At 42.6% G+C, this 16,288-nt stretch overlaps 1 protein-coding gene across 4 annotated transcripts in view; it reads left to right on the forward strand.

Annotated features, from left to right (window-relative positions):
• The window catches only part of myo3b (myosin IIIB), a 516,799-nt gene that overhangs the window by 197,578 nt on the left and 302,933 nt on the right, over window positions 1–16,288 (forward strand). For all 4 annotated transcript variants that reach the window (XM_048598929.1, XM_048598928.1, XM_048598930.1 and 1 more), the window contains exon 20: window positions 3,666–3,819. In XM_048598929.1, the coding sequence (XP_048454886.1) occupies window positions 3,666–3,819 (154 nt within the window). The remainder of the gene's footprint in view (window positions 1–3,665; window positions 3,820–16,288) is intronic.

The raw sequence follows: 16,288 nt of genomic DNA on the forward strand, positions 1-16,288 counted from the left end.
TCAAGGCCCACAAGATGCAACAACTCAGAGATACCCATGGCCTTCTGGAACCTACCTCCCCTACCCTTCCCTCTGACTTCATCCCCTCCCCCTACCCCACCTCCTGTTGGGTATTCACCATCCCTCCTAACCTTCCACTCTCTGATGTTGAACGTTCTGTACTCAGCAAAGGTCCTAGCTTTATCCCTCTGCATCCCCACCTTAATGAATTTCAGGCACGACATGATGTCTAACTCTACTTCCGCCATCTTTGCCTCTAGGTACTTTTCATTGGACAAGCATCCTCTCCCCATTGCACAGACCCCTGCATCCTGTTCCAACACTGTCCCTCCACCTGGACCCTCCCTCTGGCCTTTTACCTGCACTTAATCTGTTCATAGAGAACTGTCAATGTGACATTGGACACCTCAATTTCTCTGCCCCCCGTCACCCAATGCAACCTATCTCCCTCCGAACTGACTGCTCTCCATGCAGTTAGATTCAACCCTGACTTTGTTGTTAAGCCTGCTGTTAAGGGTGGTGCTGTTGTAGTCTGGCGTACTGACCTCTACATTGCAGAGGCTGAGCGCCAGCTCTCAGATACATCCTCCTATCTTCCCCTGGACCATGAACGCACCATAGCACATCAGGCCATTGTATCTACTGCGGTAACTGACCTCATTTCATCTGGTGATCCAGCCCACTGCCTCCAAGCTGATAGTCCTCCAGCCCCACACAGCTCGCTTCTACCTCCTTCTGAAAACCCACAAACAGGACTGTCCGGGCAGACCCATTTTTCCAGCCTGTTCCTGCCCCATAGAACTCATCTCTTCCTACCTTGACTCAGTATGTTCTCTCCTGGTCCAGGCCTGCCCACATACATCCGTGATTTCTCTGACACTTTATGCCAGTTTCAGAATTTCCAGTTTGCAGGCTCTAGCCGCCTCCTGTTTACCATGGACATGCAATCCCTGTACATGTCCATTCCCCACCAGGAGGGTCTTAGGGCACTCCGCTTCTTCCTGGAGCAAAGACCTGAACTGTCCCCACTCACCACGACCCTCCTCCATTTGGCCAAGGCCGTCCTCACCCTTAACAACTTCTCTTTTAACTCCTTTCGTTTTCTTCAGGTCAGAGGAGTGCCCATGGGTACCCACATGGGCCTCAGTTATATTTGTCTCTTTACGGGGTACGTGGAACATTCCTTGTTCCAGTCCCATTCCAGTTCCAACCCACAACTCTTTCTCCAATGTTTCAATGATATCATTGGTGCTGCTTCCCTCTCTCAGCCAGAATTGAAAAAAGTTCATCGATTTCACTTCCACTTTCCACCCTGCCCTCACTTTCACCTGGTCTATCTCTATCTTCTCCCTTCCCTTCCTCAACATCTCTGTTTTCATTTCTGAGGATGGACTGGCCGCTAATATCCGCTATAAACCCACTGATTCCCACAGCTACCTGGACTATACATCCTCACATTCTGCTTTCTGTAAAGACTCCATCCCATTCTCCCAGTTCCTCTGCCTCCGTTGCATATGTTCTGATAAGGCCAACTTTGACAAGGGAGCCTCCGAAATGCCCATCTTCTTCCTCAACTGAAGATTCCCCTAGCACCGTTGTTGACAGGGCCCTCAACTGGATCGACCCATCTCCTGCACTTCTGCCCTCACCCCCTCTCTTCCCTCCCGCAACAGCGAAAGGGGCCCCCTTGTCCTTGCCTACCATCCCACCAGCATCCACATTCAGAAGATCATCAGCCACCATTTCCACCACCTCCAGTGAGATGCCACCACCAGACACATGTTCCCCTCCCCTCCCTTGTTCACCTTCCGCAGGAACTGTTCCCCCCAGGAAACCCTGGCCCACTCTTCCTTCATTCCCAACACCTGCCCCACTGCCCCATGGCATCTTCCCCTGCAACTGCCGAAGGTATAACACCTGCCCATTTACCTCCTCCCTGCCCAGGCTGACTCATTGGTTGTGGAATTGCTTAACTCTGTCTCTAACATACCGCTTTCATTGTTCAACGTGCATGCAGTTCTTTGTTGTAGCCTCACCAGACATTTTAGATATGTCTAGGGCTTCTTCTTGCATGTTCATTGAACCAAGATTGATCTGCTGGTTTGTTATTGACAATATAATGAATGATGTGCTGGGCCATGAGATTACAGATTAAGGTTGAATGCAACACAGCTGTTGATGGTCTTTTGAAACCTCATGGATACCCAGTTTTGTGCTACAAGTGCATTCTGAACCTATCCCGATTAGCACAATTATGCTACAAACATAATGGAGGGTAGCCTCAATGTAAAGACATGACTTTTTCTCCGCAAGGACTGTACAGCAGTCACTCCTATCAGTACTATCATGGACAGATGCATCTGTGGCATGCAGATTTGTGAGGGCAAAATCAAATGGGTTTTTCCATTTTGTTGGTTCTCTCGTCACTTACCGCAGGTTCAATCTGGCAGATATGTCCTTCAAGACTCAGCCAACTTCGTTAATACCTGTGCTACTAAGTCCCTCTTGTAAATGGAATTTGAAGTCATGTACCCAGATTACATACTATGCTCTTACTATCTCATTGCTAGTCCCAAGTGGTCTTCAACATGGAGGTGTTATTATTTTCCATTTGATGGAGGTGAGTAGGTGATAGGTTTCCTTACCCATATTTGACCTTAGCCACAAATATTGAGAACTGGAATCTAATTTATGAATGCTCAGACCACCCAATAAGAGACTATAAGACCAAGAGAATTAGGCCATTTGGCCTATTGTATTTGCTCCACCATTCGATTGTGACAAATATTTTTGTTTCTTAATCTCATTCCCCTGCCTTCTCCCTGCAACCTTTGATCCCCTTACTAATCAAGAATCTATCTATCTCTGTCTTAATTACACTTCTGTGGCAATGAGTTCCATAGGATCACCACCCTCTGGCTGAAGGAATTCCTCCTCATCCCAGTTTTAAAGGGTTGTCCCTTCACTCTCAACCATATGCCCCAAAACCATCACATTTCTCGTTTATGCTTATGGTTTGTCCGACCAATTGTACCCAGAGATTACAATGGAAGAGTCTGGGACATTGACAGAAAGTTAATATTCTGTAAGTGTGATAATGTCAGGTAGTTGTTTGACTAGTCTATGACACAGCTCTCTCAATTTTGCCAGATGTTATATTCAATAAAGCCATTGGCTAAAGAATAGAATGAGAGACAATCTTTGCACATTTTTATATTAATTTAGAGTTGCATCCTAGAGGTAAATGCCTTCTAATCAAATAAACAGAATTTCAGCCTGTGTCTATTTATCAGCATTTTAATCCATCACTAGTTATTGTCCATCATCTCCATACAATTAAAGCATAATTAATCGATAATTGACAATAGTAAAATAATGGTTATGGCACAATTGATTGATTAAAATTTAATATACCATGGCACAGAGTAAAATTTGCACCAGTATAACCACAATTAATCTGAATATCTTTACCTTTATAGACAATATTGCATATCTAGTAAGGCTTGTGTCAGAGTTGTTAATACCCGGCTTTGTAATACTGTTCATATACAACAAAAAAGAGTGGGTTTAAAGACAAGGTGCTCTTTCAACTTTGTAAAATACTAATCACAGCCACACTATTTTATATTTCTAACTCATAAGGTTTTGCTTATGATTACTTGTAGATTGAATACCAAACTGAGGGGATTGATGCTACACTTGTTGAATATCAGGATAATCGGCCAATACTGGATATGTTTCTTCAGAAACCAATGGGCTTATTGTCTCTGCTCGATGAAGAAAGCCGTTTCCCTAAAGCATCTGACCAGACACTTGTAGGTAAGAATAACAACCAGACAATTTAGACTTATACAGAACCCTTCACACCAAAAATGTTCCAATATACGGCACAAACCTTATTATTAAGGTGACTGCCACATCGGGAAGGAATAGATCGAAGGATGAGCAAAAAACAGGCTAAAGGAATAGAGTTCCATGAGGTTTCTAAAGGTTGAAAATATTGTGCATATACACAAATATTTAGGGAAGGTCGTCAAAAGGATATAATTTGGGCAGCTGAAGGCTCTGCCCCCAGTATTTATGTCTTCATTGTTTATATTGGCAACCCTGAAAAGATGGCATTTATTGCCTATGTTTAATTGGCTGCCCTCTTAACTACAATAGGCCTTACAATGATGATAATTTTACTCCCATGAAGGTCTTAGGTAGGGATTTTAGGGCTTTGACCTGGTAATAGTGAAGCAAAGGAGATATGTGCCTGAGTTAAAATCCCAAGATATTGCTGCTGTTATCTTTGTTGGTTGAGGTTATGGGACTGGAATAAGAGACAAAAAAAACTTCAGATGCTGGAATCCAAGGTAGACAAATGGGAGACTGGAAGAACACAGCAGGCCAGGCAGCATCTGGAGGAAAGGAACAGTCAACGTTTTGGGCATTACCCTTCTTCAGGACTGGATGTGGGGGTAGGGGAAGGTGCAGATAAAAGTGGCGGGGAGGGGTGGATGCAGAATGGTGATGATAGGTGCACACTTGTGGGATATATGACCAGGTTGGTCAGCGGGATGGATGTATCCAGTTGGTGGTTGGAAGGGAGGGTCAGAAGGTGGAATGGAAGGGAGGAGATGGGGCTGGAAGGGGAGGTGGGGAATGGGTGGCAAGGTTATTTGAAATTGGAGAACTCAGTGTTGAGTCCTCCAGGCTGTAGGCTGCCCAGGCAGAAGATAAGGTGCAGTTCTTCAAATTTGCATTCCGAGTTGCTGTGACACTGGAGGAGGCCAAGGATGGACATGTTGGCGGGGGAATGGGGCGGGGAGTTGAAGTAGGTGGTAACCGGGAGGTTAGGTTGGCCGTCATGGGCCAGGTGAAGGTGCTGGACGAACTGGTCACCTAGTCTCCCTTTGGTCTCACCGACATAGAGAAGACCACATTGGGAGCACGGGATGTAGTAGACTAGGTTGGAAGAGATGCAAGTGAAGCTCTGTCTCACTTGGAAGGACTGTTTAGGGCCTTGAATGGAGGTGAGGGAGGCGGTGTTTGGGCAGGTGTTGCATCTTTTACAGTTACAGGGGAAAGTACCGGGTTTGTTGTAGTGGTTGGTGGGGAGTGTGATGTGACCTAAGGAGTTGTGAAGGGAATGGTCCTTGTGGAAGGCAGAGAGGGGTGGGGAGTGAAAGATGTTCTGGGTGGTGGGGTCGAATTAGAGTTGGAGGAAGTGTTTGAGGATGATACATTGGATGCGGAGGCTGGTGGAGTGGAAAGTGAGGATAAGGGGGACCCTATTTTTATTATGTTTGGAGGAGGGGTGGTGGTTAAGAGCTGTGGAGCAGGGAATGGAAGAGGTGCAGTGGAGGGCTGTCTGAATGACAGAAGAGGGGGAAAGAATGTTGTTTGTAAAAGGCGGACATCCGGGATGCTTGGGAGTGGAATGTCTCCTTGTCAGAACCGATGAAACGGAGACAGAGGAATTGGAAAAACAGGATAGAGTTTTTGCAGGATACAGGTTGGGAGGAGGTGTAGTCTAGGTAACTGTGGGAGTGTTTGCATTTATAGTAAACGTTGGTACGTATGCTGTCACCAGAAATGGAAATGTAGAGGTCAAGAAAGGGCGGGGAAGTGTCTGAGATAGACCAAGTGAATTTGAGGGCTGAGTGGAAGTTGTTAGCAAAGCCGATGAACTGCTGCAGTTCAGCCTGGGTGCAGGATGCAGCACTGATGCAGTCATCAATGTAACGGTGGAAGAGTTGGGCAACAGTACCAGTGTATGTACTGAAGAGAGACTGTTTGACATAGCCGATAAACAGGCAGTCATAGCGAGAGCCCATCTGAGTGCCATGGCAACTCCCTGGATTTGGAGAATGTCGGAAGAATTGAAGGAAAATTTATTGAGGGTGAGGACTAGCTTGGCAAAGTGGAGCAGGGTTTTGGTTGGGGGGGTGACTGGATGGGTCTGTTGCAGAGGAAATACTGAGGGCCTGTGGGCCATCCTTATGGGGTATAGACGTGTCTAGGCATTCAACGTCCATAGTAAAGATGAAGCACTGGGGCCCAGGGAACTTGAAGTTACCAAAGAGACAGAGAGCTTGGTTTGTGTCCCGGATGCAGCTGGGGAGTTCTTGAACCAAGGGGGAGAAAATGGAGTCAAGTTAGGAAGAGATGAGTTTGGTGGGGCAGGAGCAAGTGGAGAAAATGGTTTGGCCGGGGTGGTTGGGCTTGTGGAAATGGGGGAGCAGGTAGAATCAGGCAGTGCGGGGCTGGCGTTTTATAAGGCTGGAGACAGTGGAGGGGAGGTCACCGGAAGCGATGAGATCACGGACAGTGTGGGAAACGACGGCTTGATGGGTCATGGTGGGGTCATGGTCAAGGAGGAGGTAGGAGAGTTGGCATTCGGCCTCTGCGATATAGAGGTCTGTCCTACAGACTACCACTGCCCCACGTTTGTCGGTGGGTTTGATAGTGAAACCGGGATTGGTGCGGAGAGAGTGGAGCACTGCACGTTTGGAGGGGGAGAGGATGGAGTGGGTGCGGGTGTGGAGAAATCGAGGCAGTCAATGTCGCAGTTAGCAATGAAGAGGTCCAGTGCGGGTAAGAGGCTGGCAGGGGGTGTCCAAGAGGCAGAGGAAGGTTGGAGGTGGGAGAAGGGGTACCCGGAGGGTGGTTGGGAATCTTTACCAAAGAAGAAGGCTTGGAAGTAAAGGTGGCGGAAGAAGAGTTCCACGTCGTGGCGGGCATGGAACTCAAGGTGGCGTGGAGGGGCACAAGTGTGAGCCCTTTACAGAGGACAGACTGTTTGGCTTTAGAGAGTTCAAGGTCTGGGGAAATGGTGAATATGCAGCAAGGTTCATGGGTGGAGTTTTGGGAGCTTTCGACGAGGCTGAAGGAGGGGAGGGGGGATGGGCAGCAGCATCTGATGGTTGAGGGTTGGACATGGTGTGATTGGCGTGAGTAGTTGTGAGAGGGGAAGGAGGGTGGGAGAGTAGTGGGCTGGGGAATAGGATGGAGGATTGGATTGGGGGAGGGGTGTGGGAGAGGTGAGGTAGAAAGGAGGGAGGAGAGGTGGAGGCGTAGGGTGTATTGTGGGGTTGGACAGATGAGGAGGGAAAGGTGTGCTGTCTAGCTCAGATAAGTTTGGTGTTTTGCAACAGGGCAACGTGGAGTATAAGAGAGCCATCGTGCACAGTTAATGAAGGGGTTGAATTCCGAGCTCAATAGCCAGGCTGCCGATCCAGTTGGCTGGTAGTTGAAAGGCGTCATTTCCAAATGAATTTCTAGCACACAATGCTACTTACCATCCAAAACCTGCCCGAGGTTGAAATCAGGGTCTCTGTTTGAATCAGAATGTTAAATAATTTTTCTTTTGAACCAACAACATAGATAGGACAATGGAAGTGGTTACGCTTAGATTGTTTGAGGAGTTTGGCATCTAATTGAAGAGCAGAACCTCAAAGGCAGTAATGCTTGAATGACTAGCTGAGCCATGTCCAAATTGGCAAAGGACACAAAAGATTAGTGAAATGTGTGCATGACATAAGGAGTGGTGTGGGAGAAGTCTGTTTTGGTTTGTGGGGCATTGGCATCAATACTAGGGCAAGTCAGAGCTGTGCTGTTGGAACGGTTGCGCTGAACTGTGCTGGGACCAGTGTTCTAATAATTCCTTTGGTAGGGAAGTACAAGGGCTTTTAAACTAAATTTGAGAGTGAGGAATCAGGATGGGTAGATGTTGAAAATTATGGAGTAGAATCAAGGCAGCAGAGCATGGGAAATCAAGGTCGGAGAATGGCAGGAAAGAATACAAAGAATATGCCTAAGAAGACACTGACGGTAAAAGCCAGATGTTACAAAGTTAGGAAGAAGCCAAAACCCAGAGCTCTGTAGGTAGGATTCCTAACAAAGTAAACAAATTGAAATAAATAAGCGTAGTTTGATAGCATTTGCATACCTGTGGTTGCATGATGACAAAGATTGGAACCTGAACATTGAGGGATATGTGACATTCAAGATGAACAGGAGCCTAGGTAAAGGTGGAGGAATAGTCCTGTTAATCAAGGATGATATTGATGCAATAATTAGAGACGATGCTGGTCTAGGAGATCAGGATGAAGGATTGGTTTGGGTGCAGATGAGAATTAGTAGGAGATATAGGTCACTTGTGGGAGTGGTCTACAGACCCTCTAACTGTGAGCACAATTTAGGAAGAAGTACTCAAAATGAAATATTGTGTACTTGTGATAAAAAGACCGCGATAATCATGGATGATAGTAATCTACATATAAACTGGAAAAAGTAACGATGATAAAGCGATAAGCAATGGTAACCTGGATGAGGCATTCAGAATGCTATTGAGGTGGTTTTTTAAAGTAGCATGTCTGGAACCAACAAGACAGCAGCTTCTACTCAATTTTGTATCGTGTGATGTGACAGGATGAATGAACAACCTTAGAGTAATGGCACCCCTAGATAGCAGCAACCATAATATGATTGAACCTTATGTCCAATTTGAAAAGGAGAAGAATGAGTGTAAGACTAGTATATTGAACTTGGAAGAAACCCGACTCTGTGGGCATGAAAGCTGAGTTATAACTGAATTAACCTGATATACTAAGCTAGGGGATTGGTCAATAGAGAAGAGCTGGCAGACATTTAAGGCGATCGTGCTGAATACTCAGAATAAGTATATTCCTACTGCAAAGAAAAATTCCAAGGAGAGGGACCACCAGGTGTTGTTAAGTAAAGTATCAGTCTAAAGGAAAATGCGTATAACAGTACACAGGTGAGTTGTGGATCAGGCAATTAGGCAGATTATAAGGAACAGCAGAGAATGACTAAAAGGTTACTAGGAGAAAAGAAAACTTACTGTATGACAGGAAGTTAGCTGGAATGTAAAAATGAATAACAATATTTCCTATAGATATTAAAAAAGGAAAATAATGAATAAAATGAGTGTTGGTTCTCTTGAGAGTGGGAATGGGGATTTAATAGCAGATGGTAAAATGGCAGATGAAATGAATAAATGTTTTGTTTCTATCTTCATTATAGAGCATAGAAACGACTTTTCAGTAGTAGCTGTAACTCAAGAGTTGGAAAGGAGAGAGGAATTTGATGCAATTGCAATCACGAGGGAAGTGATACTGAGCAAACTGTTAGAGCAGTGGGCTGACAAGTGTTCGGGTTCTGGAGGAATTCATCCTAGGATTTTAAAAGAGATGGCAAATGAGGTAGTGGACACATTGGTATTAATTTTCCAATATCTGTTAGATTCTGGAAGGATTCCATCAGACGAGTTATATAACTTGTCAATTTAAGAAAGGAAAGAGGCAGAAAACAGGAAACTATATGTCAGTTAACTTGACATCTGTTGTCGGGAAGGCGATTGAATCAATTATTAAGGATGTCATTGCTGAGCACTTAGAAAAACTCAAGGAGGAAGAGCCAACGTAGAAAGTAACACGCACTGTGGGTAAAAAGGAGTCTGTAGATGTACTGTAGTTAGATTTCAAAAAGGCACAATGTGCCACATAAAATGTGTTGTCAAAATAGTAGCTCATGGTATGGGGGTAATGTACTAGGGTGGATTGGAGCCTGACAGATTGGTAGAAAACAGTGAGTATGCTTAACTGTGTCTTTTTCTGATTGGTAGGATGTGAAGAATGGAGTCCTGCAGAGGGACCTTCAGAGTTTTACAATTTGTCTTAATTACTTGGATAAGGAAAAGAAGGTGTGGTAACTAAATTTACACATGGCAGAATTATAGTTAGGAAAGTATGTTGTGAAGAGGAGGTATGGGAATTATAGGTGGATATGAGTAGGCTGGGAGAGGGGACAAAATCTAGTAGATGAATACAATGTGGGAAAATGAGAAGTTGTTCACTTTGGCAGGAAGAATTAAAAAACACTTATTTAAATGGAGAAGGACTGCAGAATTCTGAAGTATGGAAGGATTTAGGTGTTCTGTGCATGAGTCACAAAAAGTTAGTTTGCAGGTGCAGAAGTGATTAAGAAGGCTGGTAGAATGCTGTCTTTTATTGGGAGGAAGGGTATTATGCTTCAGTTATACATGGCAATGATTAGAACACATCTCAAATGCTGTGTGCAGTTTGGTCTCCTTATGTATGGAAAGAAATCCATGTGTTATAGGAAGCTCAGAGGAAGTTTATTTGAACCTTGAATGAGCAAGTTGTCTTAGCCAGAAAGGTTGGACACAATGTGCTTGTTTCCATTGGAATTAAAAAGAGTAAGGGGTGGCTTATTTGAAGTTTATAAGATCCTAATTGTTTTTGACAAGGTGGACATGGAAATGATGTTTCCTCTTGTGGGTGAGTCCAGAACAAGGAGGTATTGTTTTAAAATTGTGGGTCTCCCTCTGAGGACAGAGTTCGACTTGTGGAACTCTTTGCCTTGGGAGGTGGAATCACTGAATATGTTTGAGACAAAGATAGATAGATTCTTGTTAAGTATTGGAATCAAAGGTTAATGTTGGTTTTGGGAACGAAATAACTGTACAGAGACTTGCATCCCATCGCCAAGTCACCAGTTATTTACTTGTGCACAGTACACTGGCTGTAGCCAGCCAGCTCGGAGTCAGGCCCCTGAACTGAGGAGATTCTACATCTCCTGGTTATATTGGTCAGCCAGGACTCTCCTGATTGGACCAGGTTAACAACCTCAATCAAGGATCTCATAGTCAAAAAGATCTAGCTGGTTCCAATCAATACAGGGAATGTGGAACTTGAAACACAAAAAAATCAACCATGATGGTATTGAATGGCAGAACCAGCTCAAGGATTGAATGGCCTATTTATGCTCCTAATTCATATTTTCATTTTTTTGTTTATTATTTATGATTTTGGTACACATCAAAGTTCAATAAGTCAATACTGGACAAGTAGAACACTTTCCTCCTTTGACATCTTTGCCCAGCCCTGTGTCCGGTATAATCCAAGGATTGTTAGGCCATGAGGTTGCCATCTAGTAATGAGTAAAAATATTTCAACCAATGAATATTCATGAAATATTATTCACAATTCATACTGTGAACAGAAATGTTTTTCAATATAAAATGTATTCAAAATTATTTCCCTTTGTAGTGACACAGCTTGTGGCACAATTAGGCATATTTCTGTTCATATTTTGTGTTAAAGATTCAGTTACATTCTTCATATTCCATTTCATGGATTGCGATGGATCCTGGAAATTGGGTAATTTATAAAATGAAGGAATACAGACTGGAAGAAATCTAAGTGTGCGTGTTAACCAGGAATTTGTAATGAACTACATGTGCAACTTTGGTAAAGCATGTTCAAGGGACGCCTTGGTCATCCATGAACACTCACTATCAAAGATTATAAATGTGACTCAATTTTAATTTAAAGAATAAACCATAACAAGTCACCTTCAAGACTGAGACCATTGATTGGAAATCATTTCTAAGTGCTTGATTCATTTGTAGTATGTTTCCTTTTTCATGTGTTAATATAGTTTGGTGTGTTTTTACCCAGCAATAAAGTTGATAATTCTTATTGTAGGAAAAAAAATAGGATATGCTGGACATTTGTACATTAACACTGCTTAATTCAGATATTACTCAGGTAGAAATGGTTGGTTAAAGAATACTAGAAGGAAAGAATGCTGCTTTTCATATTGTGATAAAGAAAAGTTAAGATAAGGAAGTCCATTATGCTCCTGTATGACGACCTTCAGTCCCACTTCTAGAACATATTAGTTTACATAATTGTTTAAATATTCATTGTTATTATCTTTCCTTTTCTGTATTAAACAGGTCATAGCTTCATTGATTTCAGGTGCTGCAGTTTTAATTCCATAGAAACATAGAAAATAGGAGGAGTAGGAAGTCCTTTGGCCCTGCGAGCCTACTCAACCATTCATTATACTCTTTGCTGATCTTCCAAATCAATAGCTTTTTCCCAGTTTTCCCACATATTCTTTGATCCCAGCAGTCCCAAGTGCAATATCCAACTCCTTCTTGGATTCATACAATGTTTTGGCCTTGACAGCTTTCTGTAAAAGCAAATCCCACAGGCTCACCTCTCTCTAGGCTAAAAAATTTTTCTTCATCTCAGCCCTAAATGGTCTACCTTGTATCTTTAGACTTTGACCCCTGGTTCTGAACTATCTCATCATCAGGAACATGCTACCTGCATCTGTCCTGTCTAGTCATTTTTGAATTTTATAGATTTCTATGAGGCCTCCCCTCATTTTTCTGAACTCCAGCAAATATAAACCTGACCAATTCAACCTCTCCTGCCAACGTCAGTCCTGCCATCCAAGGAATCAGTCTGGTAAACCTTCACTGCCCTCCCTCTATAGCAAGAACGTCCTTATTCAGATAAGGAGAAAAAATCTGCATACAATATTCCAGCTGAGATCTCACCAAAGATCTATATAATTGCAGCAAGGCATCCCTGCTTGTACTTGAATCCTTTCACTATGAAGGCCAACATAGCATTTGTTCTCTTCACCACCTGCTGCACCTGCATGCTTACCTTCAGTGACTGGTGTACAAAGATACCCAGATCGCATTGCTCACTCCCATCTCTTAATTTATAGCCATTCAAATAATACTTTCCTTTCCTGGTTTTGCTCCCAAAGTGGATAACCTCACATTTATCTTCATTATACTGCAGCTGCTGTGCATTTGCCCATTCACTCAGACTGATCAAATCACACTGCAATATCACTGCATCCTCCTGACAGCTCACCCTTCCACCCAGCTTTGTGTCATCTGCAAATTTGCAGACATTACATTTGGTGCCCTCATCTAAATCATCAACATGTTGTGAATAACTGGATTCCAGGCACTGATCTCTGTGGTACCCCACCAGTCACTGCCTGCTACTTGGAAAAAGACCCTATATTCCTGCTTTTTGTTTCCTGTCTGCCAACCAGTTTTCTATCAGTAAATAATGGTAAAATAAGGATTGAGATTAAATGTTTCAGTAAAACAACATTATGATGTTCATACTTGAACTGAATGACTGAACGATATGAGTTACATTTTTGAAATGCACAGTAGTCTGAACTATTGAATTATTGGGTTGTGTTCAATTAAGAAAACAAAAACAACATGTTCATAGCAGGAAAAGGAATTCTGTGTCAAACACATACCTACAAAAGGTAGTCGTAGGCTGGGAGAGAACTGTAAAATGGATCATGCTGGTTAATATATTTGCTGAGCAGAGCTTAACCCTCAGTGAATTGGCCTCATGCCCAATGCTTTACTGTGAAACCTGCTCAATTTTGAACTGTGTTCATGCAGAGATTATTTTAGTAGTAAGTAACTACATCATGGACGCCATTATTTATGCTTTAATTTTAAAAAAAAACCTTGTGTGTTTGCATATTTGACTTGGTAGGAATTGTCAGGATTCATCTTGTTCATTTAAAATTAGTGTGCAAATGTGTTTAGTTACTCTGATGATTTGCTTTCTAAGATGCAAATAATTTACTGCACTTGTGTTACAATGGATAGCGGTAACTTCTAGTATCAGATTAATGTACCCAAGACATCACTACACTTCACAGACACAGCCACTTAAGAGGTAGAGAATGAAAGGTGGAAGCATCCAATCTTCCACCTTGAAGCAGGGTAATTTCTGGCTCTATTGTTTGCCCAAATGGGAGCTCATACTCAGGTTGAAGAGGGCAGATTTATGAGAATTTAAAGGTGGCTGTAAGATTCACCTAGTTTGGGCTAGAGGGATGAGATGTTTGATGTAACCTTCATGGTGAAAGTTGGTTCTGGGATTAGAAGTTACCTGGTTAGGAAAATAACAGTATGCATGCCATCGGGAGCAGAGAATAAATTTGGACTGTCCCCGAAGTGTCCATTTAAGGGACAACATAACATCCAACCATAGCAGTAGATATTTGGTGTTCTAAGCTAAATGATTTTTTTTGTAGTTTAGAGTATACACTGCCGACTCAACAGTGTTTATTAAATAGAGATAAGAAGGTGCAGAGCTGGATGAACACAGCAGGCCAAGCAGCATCAGAGGAGCAGTTAAATGTTGCTTTTGATTTACTTATTACAATGAAAAAGCCTTCAAAATACAAATCTTTTTGTGTGATCTTTTCAGTCAGTCACTAATAATTCAAATCTCTTTTGTTTAAAGTTATTGGTCTCCAATAAAAGCAATTTAAAGTAAAAAGTAAATTGCCACAGTCCTACCAGACCATAGGGCTGCTCTTTCATTAGAGAGAGACAACTGGTGGTGGTTTAACCTGAGGGTCACCGTGTCTCAGACAAGAGGAATTGAACCTTGGCACTATCTCTGTATTACAAACCAGCTATCCAGCCAGCTGAGTTAACCAATCCCACAAGTACCACGACATCATTGGCACAGAATTATCTTCTACGCAGTATGACTGTGTATTGTTTCTTACGCATCTATAATTATTTGAGCAAGATGCTTGAGTGTTATGAATGTGACAGTTCCAACATAGTACCAACTCCTATCAATTCCCAATGCTGGACACCCCTGTACATGGGCAGCCATCTACGTAGGGGCAGTTGTGTGAGACAGTTAATGTCCACATGATCAATGATGTACTGTGGTTATTGTGCACAAAACAGGTATTATAGGTTGAATTCAAAATCTCCGGACCCTAGTGACATCACCAGTGATGAAAGCTATCCCTTTCAGATCTTTACCTGTGAGCAAGAAAATGGCTCTAGTGCGAGATGAGCAAGTAGTCTAGAGAGGTGTATATTGCATTGTAGTCAAAAGACAAATGTTGCTTGTACCTTTTTTTTATTCATTCATGGGATGGAGGCCAGTATTTATTGCCCATTCCTGATTACCCAGAGGGCAATTAAGAGTGGACCACATTGCTGTTGATCTGGAGTCGTATGTAGGCCAGACCAGGTAAGGAAGGCAGTTTCCTTCCCTAAAGGAGGGGGACCAAAAGACATCAGTGAACCAGATGGGTTTTTCCTGACAATAAATTCATGGTCATTGTTAGACTCCTAATTCCAGATTTTTAATCAAATTCAATTTCCACCATCTGCCTTGGCATGATTCGAACCCAGGTCCTCAGAATATTACCTGAGTCTCTGGATTAATTGTCCAGGGATAATACCACTAGGCCATTGCCTCCCCTGTGTTCTGAGGGGAAACTGTTGAGGAGTGTGCTTTATAAGAAGGAGGTTTGGTACAGTGTACTGTTGTTATTAGAGAAGATTCATTTGCAATTGAGGAAGGAAGATTTCTTGTACTGAAGATGTCTGTATTGTGTAGAGTGAATTTGTGTGCTTTGGCAAAGCATCATCCTAAGATAATGAAATGGGTCGGTATAATTCTGTCCTTTCTCACCTCAATAAAGTTATTGAACATTTTTTTGCACCTGATCTATGACATGCTTCTGACATTTACATTCTCAGCTATTTCTTAACAAGCCTATGTAGGCACCTGTCTGCTCAATCAAGACTTACAGCATAACATGACAAAAACACAGTGCCGCCTCAGCAGATCATTCTTATCAAAATATCTAAATTTATGCCAGTAATAAGTAAGAAATTAAAAGACATCTTTGTTTTACAAGAGATCTTAATTTGAACCTAGGCCTGTAGAAACTGCCTCCCCCTAAATCACCAGAAATGCATAGGCACCTTGACAGTGCAATTCAAATGAAGCCAGCCCATGAAAATATTCTGGATCTCCTGCTGGTGCCATAGGTGCGTGAAGTTTTGGGAATAGAGTAGGGGCTGTATGATGGTGGATACCACCTACTTGATGCACTCTAAGTAATAATCTATCCAACTCAGATAATATGTACTATCTTGCAGTAGTGTTGTCACTTCAAAGTAACCAAAAACTAATAAATGTTTCTTAAACTTGAAAACTTAATCCTGAAAATTGAGTACAGCAGCAAATATACTATGGAAATTTCACAAGAATTGTTGGTCTTTAATGGCCTTCAGCCATTTACTTCAATACGGGAGAAAATCACATTTTCGAGGGCTGCTGGCCACCTAATTGCTGTGCAGCTCTCCTTGTCTCAGCAGTGTCAATGTGAGTGAGTACGGTGCAGATTGGACACCATAACCAGGAACAAGGTTGTTTTGGATCATAGTGTGTATCAGATTCAGGTAAATATAATTAAGAGAAGGCTCCACCACAGTAATTTGCTTAAATATGCATTTTTATTAAGTAACAATGATGATTATAGAGATAATAATAAATGGAAGAGAAAAGGAAAAAAAGCAAGTCTCATGCACTTCTAGAAAAAACGAGTCTCATGCCCTCCTACCCATTGGGGGCCTCTCGATTGACGG

Source organism: Rhincodon typus, chromosome 7 (genome assembly GCF_021869965.1).
Source record: "Rhincodon typus isolate 14 chromosome 7, sRhiTyp1.1, whole genome shotgun sequence".
Classification (NCBI taxonomy): Eukaryota; Metazoa; Chordata; class Chondrichthyes; order Orectolobiformes; family Rhincodontidae; genus Rhincodon; species Rhincodon typus.